Below are 23,362 nucleotides of genomic sequence, written 5' to 3' on the forward strand. Positions count from 1 at the left end.
CAAATGGGCACACGTGGCTTTAGCTTTTGTGGAGTCTCGAATGATGCTGAACATTGTGCAATCATCAGCAAGCATCCTAGACTTCCCTTCCCAGACAGCCATGTCAACATCCATGAATGATAAACAAACATTATTCCCCTCAAAGACAGTCTATTAATAGATCTTCTTGATAAAATCTGTGTAATCATAGAACCCCTTTTACCCAAATAAAATGTTGTCACCAAATAACATTCACTTTAAACAGTGAATGCTAGAAGGCTTTATTAGCTGAAGGATCAAAACAACAATTTACACTGTTGACTATCTTCGCAGGGATAAGTGATCCGATGCTGTTTTAAAGACCTCGGGGGGCTTTTTCTCCTCCTTTTTATCCACTGCCAGCTCTGCTACAGAAAGTGGTTGATACGGTACTCGGTAAATGCTCCACTCACACAGCACACTTCTATTCAAACCCAGAGAGACATGATCACCAGAGCCTTAGTGGTTGCCAACCTCTTATTGGTTACGTGCTCAACTTCGATATTGGCAGCAGAGGGCCGTGACAGGTATCCTGTATGATTGAACACCACAGTCAAGCGAGTAGAATGCTCAGTCAGAATGAACTATAACATTCAAAGACCTGAAAGCTCAACTGTGCAGCACATTCCGATCAGGAACATTCTGGGTTCAATCCTGTGCTATGTGCTAGAGTATTTTGATGAAGGTAGATGGAGTTCAGCAAGCCCAGGCAGTGGGGTTTTATTGGGAAGCCTGTTGTTCCCCACTGCTTTCAGTACAGCAAAATCCAAGTCAAGTGGCCAACCAACTCAACATCCTATGATTTTATTTTTAGTTCATTCTTTTTCCTCTTCCTTCACCAATGTTCCCCATTTCCTGAATCCATTTATTTACACTTTAGCTCCTTGAATATCCGTTTCCATCTGGCACCATATCCATGCAGCCATTATTACTTGCAAAACTGCTCTTTATGAGGACATTGGAGTGCAGTCTGTCATTTATTGCCTGTCCCTAGATGCCATTGGAAAAAAAGTGGTGGTGAGCTTCCTCCTTGAGCCACTGCAGTCTGTGTCCTGTACCAGCTGGTCCACCCACTTTCATTTCTTTGTTTAGACTTCAGAGCGATTGATACAACTGAGTGGCCTGTTAGGACATTTCAGATTGCAGATAAGGGTCACCCACATTGCTGTGGTTTGGGAGTCACATATAGCTAGACTAGGCTTGCTAGATTTCTCTCCCTGAAGGACATTAGTGAACCAGATGGGTTTTTCCAACTAATCCACATTTGTTTCATGGATGTCATTAGATTCCTAATTGCAGATGTTTATGGAATTCAAATTCCACTATCCACCATGGCAGAATTCCAGACCATGTCTCCAGAGCATTAGCTGAGTTTCAATATAAATAGTCTAGTGATAATACCACCCAGCCACTGTCTCCACAATTAAAAATTGTTGTGCTTATTTGACATTTGGAAATCTTGTGTTTGTCTAGATGAGTGCAAGATTTAAAAAGAAAAGCTTTGGCAAGATGAATCGCTTTTTAGAAATAAAACAAGACTTGGACATGTACAGTTTTGTTCCATATCACTTGAATTACTGTGCAGTGGCTGTGATAGGAGACAATGGTAATTATTCCTGAGCGGAACTGCAGAAAACTCTGGGAACAGCTCGGGCCTCCACTCCCATGTCCTCGTGAAGAGCAGTTTTGCAAGTAATAATGGCTGTGTGGATATGGTGTCAGAGGGAAACTGGTGCTCAAGGAGCTAAAGTGTAAATAAATGGATTCAGGAAATGTGGAACATTGGTGAAGGAAGAGGCAAAGAAAAGGCCTCAGTGGTCAGACTCAGAGGGGAGAATAGTTAATAGTAGAACATTGACAGATCTCTACTAGAAATTGCATGTGGCTTCAGTGTAATGTCATTGGTTATAACATCAGGCTGGGCTGACATCCCCACTGTTAATAATTGCAAAGGAATTTTGAGAGTTGTCAACGTGGCAGCTGCAGCTTTTAATGGTGACATTATTGTGTTGGCTCGAATGTTTGGCCAATTCACCACTAATTTATTGAATCTTCTGTTACTGAATGTACTAGCAAGATATTCTACCTTTTGAGGAAAGAAAGAAATTCTGGCAGCACCCAGTATAGCTGACTGCAGCTACTTTGTTAACAGTTCATCAGCTACCTGACAAAGTGCTGATGAGATGGATGCTGCGAATGAGGCATTGCGAAAGAAATTCAAGCCATGTATCGAGAGCAGATTTTTGTGTTACACTTAGGAGTTTTCTGAGTGGAACCACCTCTCTTCACCTTTTAAGATAATAAAATGTGAGGCTGGATGAACACAGCAGGCCAAGCAGCATCTCAGGAGCACAAAAGCTGACGTTTCGGGCCTAGACCCTTCATCAGAGAGGGGGATGGGGAGAGGGAACTGGAATAAATAGGGAGAGAGGGGGAGGCGGACCGAAGATGGAGAGTAAAGAAGATAGGTGGAGAGAGTGTAGGTGGGGAGGTAGGGAGGGGATAGGTCAGTCCAGGGAAGACGGACAGGTCAAGGAGGTGGGATGAGGTTAGTAGGTAGCTGGGGGTGCGGCTTGGGGTGGGAGGAAGGGATGGGTGAGAGGAAGAACAGGTTAGGGAGGCAGAGACAGGTTGGACTGGTTTTGGGATGCAGTGGGTGGGGGGGAAGAGCTGGGCTGGTTGTGTGGTGCAGTGGGGGAAGGGGACGAACTGGGCTGGTTTAGGGATGCAGTTGGGGAAGGGGAGATTTTGAAACTGGTGAAGTCCACATTGATACCATTAGGCTGCAGGGTTCCCAAGCGGAATATGAGTTGCTGTTCCTGCAACCTTCGGGTGGCATCATTGTGGCAGTGCAGGAGGCCCATGATGGACATGTCATCTAGAGAATGGGAGGGGGAGTGGAAATGGTTTGCGACTGGGAGGTGCAGTTGTTTATTGCAAACTGAGCGGAGGTGTTCTGCAAAGCGGTCCCCAAGCCTCACATTTTATTATCTTGGAATTCTCCAGCATCTGCAGTTCCCATTATCTCTCTTCACCTATTGATTTTTTTTTCTAGTATTCTTTCCAAACTCAGGAAAGGTTGCATTTTCGTTGTTTAATTGGAATGATTACAGGCCCAGTTTCGATGCTGATGCATTCACGGCACATCATAACTGCAATGTCTCTGTCTTTTCCCTGCCGTTCACTGTTCTGTTCATTTTGTTTTGACATTATGTCTGTAAGGAATCTGAAGCCTAGCAACTACGCAATGTCTGCCAACTCACTGCACGCTTTGCTTCTTGATTTTTAAATAAGTGATGATTTCAGGCATCAGATCTAAAACTGTTTGTAGGGCCTTCCCTTGACATAACCTCAACACATCAACAAAGAAGATTAGTTTGCCATAGCAGCATTGAGCTCATTGAGTAAAGATTTAAATAAGCAGTGCTGAAGGGCTCTTGCTCACATGGAGTCCATAGTCTTAACAACTTTAATTACATGGGAACGTCTATAATGTTGTTTGCTACTGTTTGCTGGTGCAGTATATAGAACTAATTGACGAAAGAGAGGAAATCAGGATCACTTCTGTAAAATGCAACAAGGTCCACATTTGTGCCAAGCATGGTAGGTGCATCCTCACTTGACATGGAAACCAGTTTCTTGAAATGTTTTTTCTCAAGTGTGTACTTTTTGAATTGGGTTGTAGACATCCTCACCCATTGTGCTGTCTTGACATGGCAAAGGGGTGAGAAGATTCTGTTTAGTTGTTGTGTCCTTAGCAACCAGTGGGTTCTGACAGTCATTTCAATGCAATGCTCGTCCATCTGGCCCAGACTGAAACTCTGTACAACAGGCTGGCAGAGCCAGTTTGGCGCGTGCACTTTTCTGTAGCTGCATAACTTCTGGGAGTGAAAGTAATGCTTGAGGATGACTGCACAGACACTGAGCAAACAGTGTGATTAACTGTCAGCCACGTGCACAAGGGAATGTGGGTGGTCTGTGAGATTGACACTCAGAGACTCCACAATCAACCAGTCAGCTGCGATCTACATGTTGTAAATGTCATTAGCAATGCAAAAACTGGCAAACGAAGCTCAGGAACCTGTTTAAGAAAAATGATGAGCAATTTCATTGCTCAGGCAATCAGTGTAATAGTAATAAAATCAGTAGTGTCTCTGTAATATAAGGTGATGGGACCTAACCTTCTGTTCAGCTTTTCCAGTACAACTTATACTGAATACACCTGTACAGGGCAAGCTTTTAAGACTGAATTTTTAGTTAAAAAGTGGAGGGATTGTCTTTTCCACTAGTAATATTTGAGACTTGAAATTCACCTTCTCCCATCACCTTATTGTTGCAGAGTTGCCAGCTCAGGACCTGTCCCTCCAACCCACTCTCAAAATATAAGAACAACGAGCCTTAACATGCACTGATACAAGGGGCTGGACAGTGAAGTACTGCTCTATCATTTGATCATTGAGCAAATGTGGAATCTAGTGAGGTTGAATTTAGTGGCAGGTGAATGATATGGACATGCATATTTGGGCTAAATGATAGGGGTCAACTTATACATGAGATTTTCTTGGTTATATACTGTATTCAGCTGGTTTCAGCATAGTTACTCTTTTCAATTTTGGCAATGAGAATTTCTCTCATTTATCAAATGTGCACAGGCTCCCCCAGTAGCTCTCAATGTGTTCGCACAATGAAAAGGCCTAATGCTACATCTCACCTGTGAGATGTGTATGCTTCAGGCATCGAGTGTGACCCTTCATCTGTTCAGAGTTGTCAATGATTTATACCCTTAGGAATGAGTTGAAGACAGTTTAGGTGATGCATTAAAAAAGGTTAGTGTACTTTTAGTTTGTGGCATTCAAAGAAGCAAACCAATTGAGATCAGACAGCAAGAGATGGTGATCTGAGATGTCGTGTCTATGCATGATGGTGTGATGACAAATGGAGAATTTTAAGCTGGAGTCCCTTTATAGAAAACAGGTTTTGGAAGATTAGTCACAGCATAGCATGTATGCAGCTGTTGGCAAAGATCATCTACAGCACAATTAATCATGTGAAGTAATTCAGGACTGAGGTCTCATCAGTTGATCATCTATTCAAGAATTATTTGGGAAACACGCATCAAGCTCCCGAGGGTGCACTCCACTTCAGTACGAGCTAGTGTAAACTTGCCTGCACTGCTGTTCGTTCTGCCATTCTTATTAGTTTAGAATAAACATCCTTAGGGTTACCGTTGACCAGAACCTGAACTGCAGAAGCAATATAAATACTGTTTTGAAACTATGAATTCTGTGGTCAGTAAATCACCTCCCGACTCACCAATTCCTGTCTAATATCTACAAGGTACAAGTCAGGAGTGTGATGGAATACGCGCCACTTGTCTGAATAATTTCACCCCAACGACACTGAAGAAGCTTGACACCATCCAGACAAAACAGCCTGCTTGATTGGCACCACACCTATCACCTTGAATCTTCATTCCCTCAGTTACAGGCACACTGTGGCAGCAGTGTATACCATCTACAAGATCCACAGCAACAGCTCACCAAGGCTCCTTCAATGGTGCCTTCCAAACCCTGAACCACGGGATGGAAAGTGCAACACACAACCTCCTGCAAGGACCCATCTGAGTTACAAACCATCCTGACTCAGAACAGCATTGCCATTCCTTCTCTGTGACTGTGCAAAAGTCTTGGAGCTGCCTCCATAACAACACTGTGTGTGAGTATTTTCATCCCAAGGATGGCAACAGTTCAAGAAGACAACTCAGTGCCACCCTCTTAATTTGGGAGGGGCATTAAGTTAGCCTAGCCAAACATGCCCACTTCCCACGGAAGAATGATTAAAAAATAGTTAGCAAGAATGCCAGCTGAAGGTTCCATTTGCCCAATCCCACATTTGTAAGAGGAAATTCACTACATCTCGCCTGTTAGATCAAAGGCAGCTCTCTCCTATTTTTAAATGCTGTGTAAATGTTCTGTGAGGTGTTCTGAGCGATGTTGATCTGTGTTGCAGGAAGTCCAGATTTCAATTTGGAGTATTTAAAAGCAGATGTGGCTACAGATGCACTGGAGGCTAGTTCATGTCCGACAAAGACAGGAGAAGAGCAAAGCCCTTCGTTAAATCTTGAATTAGGTCTCGCATCAGAAAATAAACTATCCCTTTTACTCTTTAGAGCCTGACTTGTCCTGTAATTCCACGATTGGGTTTATTTGAAATATTTTGTTGGGACAGAGGAATGCACCATTTTCTTCTCACATTTCTGTGTGAAGTGACTTCATTGTGGCTCTCATATTCTCTGCAAATGAGCCATGGAGCATTCCAGGAACAAATTACTGCTGGAATCTGTACTGAAATCAACAAATGCTGCACGATCACAGCAGGTCAGGAGAGAGAGCAAGCTAACGTTTTGAGTCTAGATGACTCTTCATCTACCTAGTTGATACAACAACACCATCTCAATTTTATTGTGCCTTGAAATTTTGTGGAAAACCTTTGATTACACACTTGTACTAAGCACATGAAAGTTTCAGTGCTTTTTCTGCTCAGTGTTTTGCCAGAGAGACAAAAAAGGTGATATATTTGGTGAAAACTGCAGCATCTTAAATTTCGTGACAGCTGATCCAGTGGCTTAAACAGAACTGAGATACGAGAGTAGGTATAAGCACTTTAATATACTTGTAGACATGGATTTGTATTTTATTTGATGCCTTTGCAATTAATAAACGGTTGTGCCTGGAGCTGGCATGCATGATGGCAAAATCCAATTCCAAGTAAGTTATCTTAATGCTGATTAACAAATTATTTCGAAGTTGTGGTCGGAAAGTACAAATTTATAATGTTGAAGCTGTTGTGTTCTGGTAAAAATGAATATAATTAAATACTGTTGACCGTTGTCACCAACCTTATGTTCTGTAACTGAGGAAAATCTTTGTATCTCATTCATGACTTCACTCCAATGTTCTCAGGTCATTGTCAGTTCTCGTACAAAATTCTTCATTTTCCATGGTCTGTGTCATTTCCCAACCCCCCTGCCTCCAAATTGTTCCACAAAATGCTCAATGCCACCATATTTTTGTACTGGATCTCAGATACTTTCCACCACTATCAACATCAAGCAGTTCTGTGTCAGGTTATAACACAGTCAGACAAAGATTTAGGCTGCCTATATATTGCACAAATGGTAGACCACCTTCCAGCTTCAGAAAACCACCCGTTTTTGCAGCACTGCTGCCTTTGGTACTTTTTTTGACCTCAATTACCCCTGATGAATCGCTGAAAGATACTGCAAGTCGATTGGAAATTAAATGTCATCTGTGAATTCCATAAAACTGAGCAAGTTCAATTTGTAAAAGATCGCTACATTGCAGACAGAGGAGATTTCTAATCTGTCTTCCTGGACTGAATTTACAACAATGTCTGAGAGGTGAAAGAGTGGTATCTTCTTGGTTGGTTCATTTCGTGACTTGTTCAACTTTTTGAGCAGTATTTAAGTAACATGGGAACCTATCTATTACATGCCACTGGAAACGTAAAGGCCAAATATTTGACATCTCCTGGTTGATTTGATCTGGATGTTCCCTGGGAGGGGAGGAGAAGGGAAAGGGGAAAGGGGAAAAATATTCATGAAACTGTTTTCATACCGAGGCAGTGGTTCTGTACCCATGCCTGAATTAGACACAGAAACAACAATCATAGGAAGGTGGAATGCACACAAATACATGGGTGTGCTTAAAATTATGGCATTGGACTTGCGTCAGGAATCTGCCCAAGATGAGAGACTCGATGCATTCTGATTTGATTCATTATTGTCACATGTACTGGAATACATTGAAAAGTATTGTTTTGCGTGCTAACCCAACAAATCCTACCTTATGTAAGTACATCAGGATAATTAGAACAGAATGCAGAGTATAGTGTTCCAGCCTCAGCAAAGGTGCAGAGAAAGATCCGCCCTCCCATATGAGGGGTCCATTCGCAAATCTGATCACAGTGGGGAAGAAGCTGTTCTTCAATCTGTTTGTACATGTTTTTAAACTTTTATATCTTCTGCCTGATGGAAGAGGGTGGAAAGGAGTCTAACGGGGGTGGGAGGGGTCTTTGATTACGTTGGCTGCTTTGCCGAGGCTGCAGGAAGTATAGACAGAGTCAGTGGATGGAAACCTAGGTTTTGTGATGGCTGCGTTCACACCTCCTGTAATTTCCAGCAATAATGAGCAGGATAAGAGCGGCAGAGTGATCATTTATGGATTTTGAAGTGCAACAGATAGCAAGAAATACTGTCCCAGATCTCCAAGGACTACAACTGGATGAAATCTTCCTCCCATTCTATTTACACAAGCCTGAATAAAGAAGTGTGCTTCTGTACAACAACAATAGGGAGGTGGAGGTAGGGGGATAGAGGAACAAACCAGGAAACATTAACCTAGTTGAGTCGAATAGTGTCAGAAAATAATAAAACATGCCTTTATTAGTGGCTCAATTCAGAAATGGTGCCTTATTTGTCTTCTGTCCATTTATGGTGACATCCAAGATATTGACAAACTGTAGTGAAATCAATTAAACTGTCTGTTACAAATTTCTAGCAGAGTGGAAAAGAAGGATTGCATGTTTTTTTTTCTCATTTTCAATCAAAATTTTCAGAATGGTTTTCTAGTTAAATTCAATAATGTACAATTTGGAGAAAATCATTCTGTACAGATGTTGTCAAGAAGTTATTCTGAGATTCAACAAGTTCTTTTCCAACCAATTTTTATTTTGCTGTCAAATTATGGCTTCATAGTCTAACATAGAAAATTGTCTTTCAATTTTAGGAATTTACTTGTTGGATTTGATCTACATTGACTCTGCCTACCCAGCATCTGACAGCATCATGGAGAATGAGCAGAGGTCAAATCAGATGAACAACATTTTGAGGATCATTTCAGATTTACAAGTTTCTTTCAATTGTGGTCTGTATTCAATTTTCAATTTGTTTTTGATTAAATGAAGCTAAATCCTACAACAAATATAGATTATGTAAGAAGTGCTTTAAAAGCTTTAAAAATGCGAACATTATTTACTCAGCTTATTGAAGCATGGGGCTAAACTGTTTATCTGGCAATGTGGGACACTTGTTCAACTTATTACCCAATTGCATATCAATATCAAATTTTTCAATTGCACTCTTACTCATTTTCACTCTAGAATTATATTGTGCTTTCGCGTTTAATTCAGTATGTTCTTTCCACAATAATATTCTTCTGTCGTCATGCAGAAGTGTTGACTTAATGCGTGGAAAATAAATACTGCAGATGTTAGAAGTCTCAAATATGGACAGAAAAATGCGAGAAAAGCCTACTCCGTCAAGCAGCATCAATGGAGACAGAAACAGAATTCCTATGTCAGATTGATGACCTTCGAACTGAACTGGATAGAGTTTGACTCTAACCATTTCTGTTTTTACATAAAACCAATGAAAAGAGGTAGGGGGTGCAGGGTAAGAACAAAAGGTAACAAAGCAGGAGAGAGAAAGTGACTGACAAAAAGCAAAGACAAACAAAGGGGATGGCATCGAGATCGGCAATGAAAGAAAGGATAAGTCTGGAGGGACTTGTGTTATCATCAGAAGGCCTGGAGGAGAGGTAAATGGAAACAGCAGATGCAGTACCAGAATCTCCTGTCCCAAAAAGTGGGAGCTGTGATTATGATCTAAAATTGTTCAACTCAGTATTGGGTCTGAAATGCTGGCAGGTGAATAAAGGCTATATGAATAATTAACATCTTGAACAAAAGAAATCAGGGGCAAGATTAGGTCCAGTGATTCTCAAACTTACTCCATTATTCAATAAGGTTATTGCTGGAGCTATATGTCAACCCTATTCTCCTTACTTTAATTAAAACCTCATATCTCTAATTTCTTCCCATTCTGATTAAAAGAAAAGGGGGGCATTGATCTGAAACATTAATTCTGAAGCTATGGTCAGCCAAGTGAGTTTGCGCCCATAACAGTGACAGTAGTGTATTTTAGATAATAAAATGTGAGGCTGGATGAACACAGCAGGCCCAGCAGCATCTCAGGAGCACAAAAGCTGACGTTTCGGGCCTAGACCCTCTGATGAAGGGTCTAGGCCCGAAACGTCAGCTTTTGTGCTCCTGAGATGTTGCTGGGCCTGCTGTGTTCATCCAGCTTCACATTTTATTATCTTGGATTCTCCAGCATCTGCAGTTCCCATTATCACAGTAGTGTATTTTGTTACTTTTCACATATAAAGATATAGTAAATTGATTTAATTCATTCTAAGGACTTTATTCCAGTTAATTGTAAGCTGCACATAAAATAAATCAGTTTGCTGTTCTGATTACGTGATCTTTCACTTGTGTTCCTTTTGGTCCGATCTTCCAAAAGGTAAGAAGACGCTTGACAGCATGTTTAGAGAATCCAGTACAAGTAACAAGTGTTCAATACGACAGCGTTCACTATTGATTGACTCGAAATTCAGTGTTAACAGAACAAAATGGTTGTAACAAGTCTACTTAGAGTGACCACTGTTTCTGATCCCAACAAAATACCAATAATAGAACTGAAACGTTCACAATAGCGTGCTTTAAAGCATAATATATTAACCGAGCTTCCTTCAAAACAAAATATGCGTGGAGATGCTTTAACACACATTTTACAGCCAATTCTTGACTTTTGTGATAGGTGTATGGTTAGGATTTAACCTTTTACTTTATCTCACAACAGGTTTTGCATTGTGTAATAACAGCTACAAGGATCCTGGTCTGTGATCAAGTAATTTACTGAGTTTTCGGTGGTTCGAATCACCCCCAGATCCCTAATTCTGATCCCAGACTTAATTTAAGAATATGAAGTGAAGAAGGCAATAGATAGGTGTTTCAGGGCAAAGAATCTCTGTGTTTATTAAATGCAAAGGTGAGTATATCATGAGAAATAAAAAGGTAAAAATAATAAAAGTAGAAATGACACAAAAGTGAATAAGATATAAGAGATAAAAAGGTAAATTCAAAACAGTGAAACTGACATTATCAGTATTAACTTGACATAGGCTAATTGTTATTAGAAACTAAATAGTCGTTCACAACACAGACAGTTTAATTTGATTTTCTGACCTTGGGGGTTCTCTGCACTGTCACCAACCCACCTTCCCCTCCCTGTCAGCTAGGTTGGATACTTTAGATCTCGAGGACATAAGCTCATCACTGGAGATCAACTCAATTTTGAAGTACAGCTGGCCATTCCTACTTGCCACAGCTGGTGCTTCACTGAAGACTTCGGACAGTGTAGGGCTTCAGTCTGGTTTGAGAACTTGCGTTTTCTTACTCTGAGATAATAGGAACTGCAGAAACTGTGGAATCCGAGACAACAAAGTATGGAGCTGGATGAACACAGCAGGCCAAGCAGCATCTTAGGAGCAGGAAAGCTGGCGTTTTGGGCCTAGAAGATTGTGTAAAAGTGCTGTCAAGTGTTCTCTTACTTTTTGGACCAAAAGGAACACAAGTGAAAGATCACATAATTAGAACAGCAAACTGATTTAATTTATGTGCAGCTTATAATTAACTGGAATAAAGTACTTAGAATGAGTTCAATCAATTTGTTATCTTTTTACACATGAAAAATAACAAAATACACTGCTGTCACTGTTATAGGTGAAAACTCAGTTGGCTGTCCATAGCTTCAGAATTAATGTTTCAGATCAATGCCTTTTTTTAATCAGAACGGGAAGAACTTAGAGATATAAGAGGTTCTAGGCCCGAAACGTCAGCCTTCCTGCTCCTGAGATGCTGCTTGGCCTGCTGTGTTCATGCAGCTCTACATCGTGTTTTCTTACTCTATGGTGGTTTTATGAGCCAGTTTTCACCTCGGGATGTGTCTGAGGCCTTGTCAGGCATCTCAGTGGTTTTCGGAGGTCGTCGGATTTGCAGGTCTTGGTCGGTTACCGCTGGCTCCCCTGGTAGAGAATATTTCAAGGGAGATAGCTGTGCAGATAGTTCTCAGGAAGAGTCGCTGTCTGGCTTCTCTCTTCTGTTGGTAGCTGCAGAGATGGCTCTCTCATTGTCTGTCTCCCAGGTCAGGGCTAGCAGTCACACAGACTGTGTTAACACAGCACGGAGCTGGAGGAACATAACAGGCCAGGCAGCATCAGAGAAGCAGGAAAGTTGACGTTTCAGGTCAGGACCGTTTTCTTCAGACCCTTTTCTGAGAAAGGATCCTGACCTGAAACATCTGCTCCCCTGATGCTGCCTGACCTGCTGTGCTCCTCTAGCTCCAGCACTGTGTTATCTCTGACTCCAGCATTGGCAGTTCTTACTGTCTCTGCACAGACTCTGTGCTCTGTTATCACCTCGCAGATCTGTATTATCCATTGTGTTTCTGTTGTCCCCTTTATGGTAAATTGGCTTCCTGATTGTTTGGAGTAAGTGTAAATGTATTCTGAATAAGTGGAAAGTCGAGTATTTTGGTGAATGAATATGAATTGATGCCTAAATTGAGGCCTAAAATTGAGCCTTTCTGTCCCGCAGGCCCAACCAGTCCCCCTCCACCGACACCCTTAACCACATAACTGAACACATCCTTATCCTTAACAACTTCTCGTTCAACTCCCCCCACTTCTTACCGACTAAGGAGATGGCCATGGGAACCTGCATGGGCCCAAGCTATGCCTGCCTCTTTGTAGGATAAGTGGAACAGCCCTCTGACGCAGCTAAACTGGCCCTATCCCCCACCATTTCCTCCGCTACGTCGATGACTGTATCGACATCGCCTCATGTTCCCATGAGGAGCTCGAACAGTTCATCCACTTCACAGACACCTTCCATCCCAACCTCAAATTCACCTGGCCTATCTCTGATACGTCTCTCTCCTTCCTGGACCTCTCTGTCTCCAATTCTGGTAGACTCTTGGAAACTGATATCTATTTCAAGCCCACTGACTTACACAGCTCCCTGGACTACACCTCCTTTCACCCACCTTCCCACAAGAATGCGATCCCCTATTCCCAATTCCTCTGTCTCTGCCCCTCCCAAGGTGAGGCATTCCACTCCCAAACATCTCAGATGTCCTCCTGTTTCAAGGACCAAACCTACCCCCGCCCCCCCCCAAACTAAGGTCGAAAATGCACTTGACCATATCTCTTGCGTTTCCCTCACCTCACCCCGCACACCCCATCCCCAAAATAAAAACCAAGACAGAATTCCCCTTGTCCTCACGTATTACCCCATCAACCTCCTGATTCAACACATCATTCTCCACCACTCCTGCCACCCGCAATCTGACCCCACTGCCACGATATATTTGCCTACCTATCCTTGTCTGCCTTCCGGAGGTACCACTCTCTCCGTCACTCCCTTGTCCGCTCCACACTCCCCACCAGCGCCACTACCCCCAGCACTTTTCCCTGCAACCGCAGGAAGTGCTACATCTGCCCCTACACCTCCCCCTCACCCCCATCCCAGGCCCCAGAAAAACCTTCCACCTTAAACAGATGTTCTCCTGAACATCCGCTAATGTGGTCTATTGTATCTATTGTTCCTGATGTGGCCGCCTCTACGTTGGGGAGTTCAAGTGGAGGCTGGGAGACTGCTTAGTGGAACACCTATGCTCGGTTCGTGACAAACGACAGCACCTTCCAGTCACGCACCATTTCAACTCCCCCTCCTACTCCCTGGACGACATGTCCATCCTGGGCCGCCTCCAGTGGTACAACGATGCCACCCAGAAACAGGAGGAACAGCACCTCATATTCCGCCTTGGAAGCCTACAGCCACATGGCCTAAATGTGGTCTTCACAAGCTTCAAAATCTCCCCACCCAAGACCCGCCCCCCCATTATCCCCACCTCATTGACCTGTCAATCTTCTCTCCCACTTATCCGCTCCACTATCCACCATCACTGCTCCCCACCCCCTCTATTTATTTTAGAGCCCCCTTCCCCTCCCCTATTTCCACAGAAGGGTCCAGACCCAAAACGTCAGCCTTCCTGCTCCTCTGATGCTGCCTGGCCTACTGTGTCCATCCAGCTCTACACTGTTATCTATGAGTTGAAGTTGAATGCCTTGGTACCTCTGAAGAGCCCAATATATCTAAGTTTATTGCCTTAGGTCTGGTTCATTGATCCTTTAGGGCTAAGGCATGAATCGGAATTGTAACTGAGCTATGGTTCCAGACAGCTATCCACATGATTGTGGATTCCAGAACATAGCCCAGCTGCCTTTCTTTTTGTTTTTTGAAAGTTCTGTTAAAAATCCAAGATTTTAGTCGAGTATTCAAAATGACAGAGATTTTTGCTCACTCCTACATAGCACTCTCCCATAACGGTATTGACTCCAATTGTAATCCCATTTCACAAATTCTTGGACATTCTCCCAACTAAAGTGACCACTTCCTCTGACTCAAATGCTTGCAGGTCTCTTCCAATTCTCATCCTGCATCCTTAGTGCAAATTTTCTAAGTGGGTCATTACTTGAGAAGCTTGGCTGATTTATTTTTCTTTTGGGATATCAAGGCCTATCCTTTCTGTCATCAGCTGAGGCCAACGACCTTGACACAAGACAGGGCAGCACCCTACGGCCTTTTCATTCATGTCAAATGCATCAAGTAAACCCCAGTTGGCAATTGGGAAAAGCAAAACTCAAATTTCAGCACAGATTTAGAGTTCAATTTTAACCGAAGCTAAACACAAATTGCTGCAAGCCTTACACAGCAACCATCTCGATCAATCCAAATGGACAGATATGGCCCATTGCACTTTTCTTCTTTAAAAGTAGTGTTGTGATGTCTGTCCTTAACTGTTCAAATAGAATAGAGTCATAGAAATGTAGTATCAAACAGCATGGAAACAGACTAGTCCACACCAAACATGTTCCCAAACTAAGCTGGTCCCACATGCCTGTGCTTGGTTCAAATTGCTCCCAACGTTTCCTTCTCATGTATTTATCCAAATGTCCTTTAAATAGGAATAATGATAACTTCTGGAAAAAAATATTTGATGAAGGTGAAATAACTCCACAGGAGCCGATACCCTGTCACCAGGTCACCCTTTATTTACATGTGCGTGACACTTGACACTGGTGCAGCTCCCTCAGAGTCAGCTGTCAGAGTGAACGGAATCTCTGAGCTTCCTGTTTCTCGCTGTCAGCCAGGGCTCCCTGATCAGACCGGATTAATAGTCTCAATCAGGGAACTCACATTCTATCAATCCACCTGGCTGGCCTTGTTACAATCCCCACAGAAGGAAGTGAGACTGTACAGGTTATTGGTGAGATTGCAGTAACTGTGTAGGGTGTTTTTGGTTCCTTACTGAAGGATAACTATGCACTTGAATCAGAAGCAGTTCAGAGAAGTTTCACTCAGCTGCTTCGTGGGATGAGAGTATTGTCCTACGAGGACAGGTTGGACAGATTGGATCTATACTCTTTGGAGTTTAAAAGAATGCATCTTATTGGGTGGGGTCAGGCAGCATCCTTGTGCTAATGCCACTGCACTATTGATGTAAAGTCTCAGAATAATACCCTGACAACACTGGTTCAAATCCCATCACAGCAACTGGTAGAATTTAAATTCAGTTAATAAATATAAAAATAGTCTCAATAATAGTGACCATGAGATTTACTATCAACTGCTGTAAAAACCCAACTAGTTCACTAATGGTAGGGAATCTGCCGTCTTTAGGGTAGCTCAGTGTTTAGTACTTCTGTCTCACAATAACAGCCCAATGATGTGCAAGTTTGGTGGATAGGCCATGGAAAATTGTCCACAGTGTCCAGGGATATGTGGGCTATGTTGGTTAGCCATGGGAAATGCAAAGTTACAGGGATAGGGTAGGGGGTTGGGTCTGAAAGGGATGTTCTTTGCAGGGTTGGTACGGACTTGATGGGCTGAGTGGCCTGCTTGCACACTGTAAGGATTCTATGATTCCTACCTAAACTTGACTCAAGGTCCATAGCAATATGATTGACTCTTAATTGCCCTCTGAACTGGCCTAGCAAGACAGGGCTGTTCGGGCTGTGTAACAAATACTGGCATTTCTACTGGTGCCCACACTCATGAAAGAATGAAGACATGGGAAGGTTGCGGAGAGCATAGATACTCTGGGAACATTTCCTCCTCGTGGGGGAATCCAACACAAGGATAAAATGTTCAAACATAAGGGGTGACAAGTTGAGGCTTTGCATTGGACAAGTACAGAAATTTAAGATAATAAAATGTGAGGCTGGATGAACACAGCAGGCCAAGCAGCATCTCAGGAGCACAAAAGCTGACGTTTCGGGCCTAGACCCTTCATCAGAGAGGGGGATGGGGAGAGGGAACTGGAATAAATAGGGAGAGAGGGGGAGGCGGACCGCAGATCTTCGGTCCGCCTCCCCCTCTCTCCCTATTTATTCCAGTTCCCTCTCCCCATCCCCCTCTCTGATGAAGGGTCTAGGCCCGAAACGTCAGCTTTTGTGCTCCTGAGATGCTGCTTGGCCTGCTGTGTTCATCCAGCCTCACATTTTATTATCTTGGAATTCTCCAGCATCTGCAGTTCCCATTATCTCTGATACAGAAATTTAATTCATGTTTTCTATCAATCTAGATTTAAAAAACATTTATTTGGGAATTTTGTGATAACCCTGGGGCTTGGTTTCCACTGTGCTACCCCAGTGAGGTGTCGCAGTGCCTCCATCAGCATGTCATGCTTCAAATGGCCCTAGTTGAGACGGAGTCTGAGACCTTCATTCCCTCCGGCCACTATACTATGAAATGGTGACATTGTGAACATTCCTCATATAGGTAAACTGTATCCCAACCTCGAGACATAGCACAGAGTATTAAACAGCAGGCAAATTGTTTTAAACCAAAAATAGAACACAAGTTCCTTGTTCAGTTAGACTGCGCCCAGCATAAAACAAGCTGACATAGTGTGGTCTTTAGGAGGCTGAGTGTTCTTACATCTGTGCTTTAGTAAGTGGTCAGTAACAGCTGCATTAGTCTGCTCCTCTGTCATCAGCTCTGTGGGTTTCCGCTTACAAACTGCAGTGGTGTGAATTTTCCCAAGTTGTCCATTATCCATTAGTATCGCTGTGAGCTGATGGATGGTAGGTTGTAATGAAGTATTTTTGTGATTGAGGAAAGATTTCAACAGCCCTGACGTGCTGAAGGAGGAACAGCTGAGTGCTGTTATTTGGGCAGTGTCATCAACTGTTCAAATGTAAAGTCTTTCCTGGAGCTGATTAACAGCTGTTAATTTGAGCTGAAACTATGTAAATTATCTTCTAATGAAACATATTGGAGTCATATATGTGCATCTAAATCCATTTATATAACAACTATATCTATGCAATAAGAACTATCTATGTAACAACTTGTGTTAAAATTAAACATCTATATAACAACTGTATATATAACTTTTATTTGCATTAGTCTATATAACAGTACCGCTATGACAACAAATTATATTTATACTGCGCCTTTAATGAAAAGAAGCATTCCAAAATGATTCACAGGAGTGTTATAACGCACAGTATGGTATAAAGCCGCAAGGATACAGCAATGTCGGACATAGGATCAGGAATAGGCCATATGAGCCTGCCCCACTGTTCTTTTTTATGGTGGTTATTCTGATGGTGGTCTCAAATCCACTTTCCTATCTGGGCCCCAAAACCCTTTACTTATTTTGTCTATCAAAGTCTACATAACTCACCCTTGAATAAATTCAAACACCAAGCCGTGCTATTCTGATTGTGGTCTCAAATCCACTTTCCTATCTGGGCCCCAAAACCCTTTACTTATTTTGTCTATCAAAGTCTACATAACTCAACCTTGAATAAATTCAAGCACTGAGCCGTGCTACCTTATGCAGAAAAGAATTCCACTTTCTAATAAGCTCCACAGAGCAAAAAAAAACATCTTATTGGCAAGACCTCTGATTCTTCAACTATGTTCCCTTAGCTAACTCTTCACCTCAAGAGAGAACCTCTTCCTGGTATTCACCCTCTCCACTCCCCTCAGGATCACTGTTCATTCTTTCAAACTTCAATGGGCACAGCCCTCATCTGTTCAATCTTTCTTCATAAGAAAGGGTGACAGAGTGGCTCATTGGTTAGCACTGTTGCCTCACAGCACTGGAGACCTGGGTTCGATTGCACCCTCAGGCAATTGTCTGTGTGGAGTTTGCTTGTACTCCCTGTCTCTGAGTGGGTTTCCTCTGGGTGCTGTGGTTTCCTCCCACAATCCAGAGATGCACAGGTTAGATGAATTGGCCATGCTAAATTGCCCATAGTGTTCAGGGATGTGTAGATTAGGTGCGTTAGCCATGGTAAATGCAGAGATAGAATAAGGGCATGGGTTTGGGTTGGATGCTCTGTTTGGAGGTTCATGCAGACTTGTTGGGCCAAATGGCTTTTTTCCGCATGGTAGGGATTCTGTGGACAACCCTTTCATCCCCGGAGTGAGTCAAGTGAACTTGCTCTCAATTGCTTCTAAAACAACTACACTTTTTTTGAAATCAGAAGACCAAAACTGTACTTGGTACTCCAGATGTGGTTTCATCAATGCCCTGCAGTTACAGTGACACGTTCCTGCTTTTCAGCTCCATTCCCCTTGCAATAAATGACAACATTTCATTTGCCTTCCTAATCACTTGCTGCACCTGCTTGCTAACCTTTTGTGATTCATTGGCCAGCGTTCCCAGATCCCTCCATACAACTGATTTCTGTAATGTCTATTTATTTAAACAGTATATTGATTTTCTATTCTCGCTGCCAAAGCAAACAAGCACACATTCATCCACATTGTACAACTTTAGTAAAGTCTTGTTGATTCACTTAACCTGTCTGTTATGCTTTTTTACACTCAACCTTTTCTTCTTAACTTGAGCTCTTACGTCTCAGTGTCATCAGCACATTTAACGCCTGTACCCTCATCCACATCTTTGATACAGCTGGTAGATAGTTGACGACCTTGCACCGATACCTGTGGCAGTCTACTAGTGATAGTTTGCCAATGTGAGAGAGACCCATCTATCTTTACTCTCCCACTCCTGTTAGCTAATCAATGCTCATTTGCCAATCCTAATATGCTACCTCCAACACCATGTGTTCTTACCTTGTGCAATAACTGTTGATGAAGTGCCTTATTGGATGAAAATTCAAGTACACTGCATTTATCATTCCCCTTCTGTCCACCAGGGGATGTTACTTCATTGATAAACCCTAATAGATCAATTAAATATGATTTTCCTTTCATAAAGCCACGTTGGCTTTACCTTATCACATTGTCATTTTCTAAGTATCTCTCTGTAACCTTCTTAATAATGGATTCTAGTACTTTCCTTATGACAGATGTTTGGCTAACTGCTATAAAGTTTCCTGCCTTCAGAAGTGAGAGAGATCGGCTGAGCAGTTTGTTCTTAGCAGCTCCTCTCCAACTGAACCAGATAAACCATGCAGCTCTTCAAGCCAGTCACTGTTCGAGATTCCCACCAGGGTCTAAAGCAAAGCATGTGGTTATCACCAGTCGTGGAGCCAAAAAAAATCTGATCGCCATAGTGACTTTGAATGGCCTTTTTTTAATAAAATTATTCCAGGTATGGACAGAAAACTTGCAATAAATTCCATATGCCACAATCCTTCAAAACCGAAGTCCTCCAAGCAACAGTCAACATAAAGAGCTTTCATAAATAACACACGTCCCTTTATTTCCAGGTTGTAACTTTTTTCCTGTGCCCACGCACTCAACAGCACTCATGGTCTAACGGTCAATGCAGGCTTGGCATAGGGTCCTTACTTTTCAATTCTCATGCTTCAGAAATAATACCTGCTGCTTGGTTTGCTTTCAGTTGACTTTGCTAACCTGTGGCACAAGTTAATAATAAATCTGTTTGCATTCTGAGATTACTTTGTTCCTCCAACCTCCACAGACGTGTACCTTCCAGGTCATAAGTAGTATCTCACATTTATTGGTCTTTAACATCATTTCTCAATAATTTTCCCCGTCTGCAAATTTATTCATGTCTATCTGTAACTTGTTGTTATCCTCTGTATTGAATCCTCCACTTTAGATTTGGCATCATCGTAGTAAATTTAGAAATTGTACTTTTCATTTCAAAGCCCAACTTGTTAATATAAATTTTGAGCAGTATTTTTAGGTTTCTTTTTTTCCAAAAGTTGTGTAGTGCTCAGTTTCCCCATTTTTTTTTCCCCCTACTGTTGGAGATGTCCTGAATCAGCACCCACCCTGTATCAGGCCAAGAATCTTGACACTGACTGGGTTAGTGAGGGTTTGTCAGAAAAAGCTCAGCTGTGCTATGTAGATTCCTTCTTAACCTAGTTATAGTACCGCACAGTTCTCCTCAACTGACCTCCCTCTACCATCAGCAAAGCCTACAGCCAGAAAAGCACAACCATGAATAGAAATTTTAAGCAATTGCTCATGGAAGAGCCTTCCAGTGTTGCTGCTGTTGGCTCACAGCCAGCTTAAGTGAATGGATTGAATTCAGAATATCAACGTTCACATCAAATTGTAGAATCAATTTTCACTTGGCCTTCAATAGAAACAAGTATTAAATCTGTGGAGGGGAAAATGTAATTCAGGTTGCAGTGGGGCTTTTGGATCAAATTAGCAGTTGGATCTTATTTTAGCCATTGATTTTTTGTCTTTATCTTTCTGTTACATTTTCACAATTTACTCCAAGTTTTCTCATATTCAGGGCAACAACCTCTTCTGTAACTGACTTCCTGTTGGGTTGATTTTAATCACCCAGTATCTGATAGTCGCTTAGTGATTGAGTTAAGACCCAAGTTACAATAATAATGTTGAGGGTTGGCATGTGCATTCTCTGTTCTTCCTAACCCGAGGATAACAGAGAAATGCACACTGCATCAGATAGTTACTGGTTTCCTTTAGATACATTACATTGCTATGCTCTAGTAATCTTGGCCACTATCCAGAATGGAGCTGACATGATATTCTGTTTGACTAATAATTTTTCTTTGCCATTTGTCTCTGTTGATGAGCCAAAAGGAGCTGAAGGTTTGGAAACTCAAAGCCTGGAATTCTTGAACTCTTGCAAAAGTGGGGAAGAAACATGGCCTTGTATGGTTGAACCAAGTTAATCAAATTAAAATTGTTGAATTCCATACAGATATGAGGCACAAGACCATTAAAGTGGCTGTCACTTCAATGCATTCATTTCAAAACAAGACAAGTGAGTCTGTGTGAAGCAATACCAACTTGCTTTGCAATCAGTGCATGCTTACATAGCATTCTTTCAGAGTGATGCTTTGTATCCAAGACCACTCTGCCTGTGCTGTCAGCATGTGAGAGACCAACTTAATAAACTTCTTAGATAAATTTATCCTGAAGATGAGTGATAGTTCCCTCTTCATTGTTCCTCTGTCAAGTAGCTCAGAACTCAACATATCTCAGAATATGACAATCCTGATGATCTCAGACCACTTGACTACCTAAATTGCCATCTATCTATTTTATTAATTAGAAATAATATGTTACAGCTAGGGTCTTGCCCTTCTGAGCAATGTTATTTTCAGTGATAGTAAAAGAGCCGATTAAAGCTGCAAGCTGACAAGTTGTCGTCTTCTTGATGCTTTTTTCTTTTTTAAATATTATTCACCGACATTGCAGTGGAGACAAGGCAGCGTTGTACTGTCTGATTAAAACAGCGAGACAATTGATGTACTCAAATTTCATTGCATACGCAGTGCTGACCTGTAGGTTTGTTTTTTTGTGATTATCACTAATCACTCAGTTTTGATCTCAATGTGCAGTATCTATGGATCTTTGTGCAGGCTATTATACAGTCTGAGAATAAAAATAAACTCTTACTGCCATATGTTTTCAGTAGCTGCCAGGGATGGGGATTTAAAACTGAAGAGCTAAAGCTATCAAAGTAGTACCGATGGTTTTGTGTATTTTCAGTAGCTAGTAAAATAATGTTATTACTTAGGTTGCCGCCTTTACAAATGCTGAGGCAAATATTGTTTTTGAACTTAGTTCTGCGGATGAGTCCCACTTTCTAAGGAGTTCTCAGTATACAATGGCTTCACAGTCAGAGGAAAGAAGATGCCATCTGTCCTTGAACTCCAAGGTAGTTGGCTATAAAAGCCTATTGATTTTCTGGTGAGAATTTCCCCTTTCCCAATGTTAGTTTGAGTCCAGTGTCATCTCATGAAGATCTCTGGGGTTCAGTGATAACATTAAACAGGCAAAACAGCCAATCCTGGTGACATATTCCCACAGTCAGCAAACCAAGAAATAAATAACATTACCTTTATCTATAAAATGATTACTAAGTGAGTGTGAAATAGATTATGGGGACTTTCATGGACTATAGTAAAGCCTGTGATAGGGTTTCACATGGTAGACTGGTTAATAAAGTTAGATGACATGGGATTCAGCAAGACCTTACTAGTTGGTTGCAAATTTGGCTTGACAATAGGAGACTGGGTGATGGTGGCGGTTTTTCAGACTGTGTTCTGTAGGGACAGTGCTGGGTCTGCTATTGTTTGTCATTCATGTAATCAATTTGGGTGAGAATATAAGAAACATGGTTGGTAGGTTTGCAGATGACACCAAAATCAGTGGTAGACAGTGGAAGAAAGCTATCTAAGATTACAAATGAATTGCCATCGATTGGAACAATGGGTTGAGAAGAGGCATATAAAGTTTAATTTAGATTAATGCGAGGTAAGATGAACCAGGGCTGGACTCATGCAGTTAATAGTCAGGTGCTGAGGAGTGTTGTCAAACAGAGACCCAGGGGATTTAGATACATAATTCTTTGAAAACTGAGCCACAGGTAAGCAGAGTAGTAAAGGCATTTGGCATGCTTGCATTCATTGCTGAGACCATTGAGTTTGGGAATTGGAATGTCATGTTGCAATTTTACAGAACATTGTTGAGGCCACTTTTTGAGTACGGAATACAGTTCTGGCCGCTGTGCTCTAGCAAATATATCATTAAATTGGAGAAGGTGCGGAAAAGATTTCCAAGGATGTTACCAGGACTGAGAGTTTGAGTTCATAGAATCCCTTACAGTATGGAAGCAGGCCATAAACTTGCATTTCCCAAGGCTTACCCACCTGGACATTATGGACAATTTAGCAAGGCCAACCCATCTAACCTGCAGATCTTTGGACTGTGGAAGGAAACCCATGCAGCCACAAAGAGAATGTACAAACTCTACACAGACAGTCGCCCGAGGGTGGAATCGAACCTGGCACTGTGACCTAGCAGTGCTAACCACTGAGCCACAATGCTGTCCTGTTATTGTCATGAGAAGAGGCTACATAAGCTGGTTCTTTTATTTCACTGGAGTGTAGCAGGTTGAGGGGTATTCTTGTAGAGGTTTATA

The 23,362-nt window shown here is 42.0% G+C and overlaps 1 protein-coding gene across 9 annotated transcripts in view; it reads left to right on the plus strand.

Annotated features, from left to right (window-relative positions):
• Positions 1–23,362, plus strand: part of LOC125465342 (ras-specific guanine nucleotide-releasing factor RalGPS1-like) — a 713,999-nt gene that overhangs the window by 508,138 nt on the left and 182,499 nt on the right. For all 9 annotated transcript variants that reach the window (XM_059638202.1, XM_048558694.2, XM_048558692.2 and 6 more), the window contains one exon: positions 8,826–8,963. In XM_059638202.1, the coding sequence (XP_059494185.1) occupies positions 8,826–8,963 (138 nt within the window). The remainder of the gene's footprint in view (positions 1–8,825; positions 8,964–23,362) is intronic.

This window comes from Stegostoma tigrinum, chromosome 29, assembly GCF_030684315.1.
Source record: "Stegostoma tigrinum isolate sSteTig4 chromosome 29, sSteTig4.hap1, whole genome shotgun sequence".
Classification (NCBI taxonomy): domain Eukaryota; kingdom Metazoa; phylum Chordata; class Chondrichthyes; order Orectolobiformes; family Stegostomatidae; genus Stegostoma; species Stegostoma tigrinum.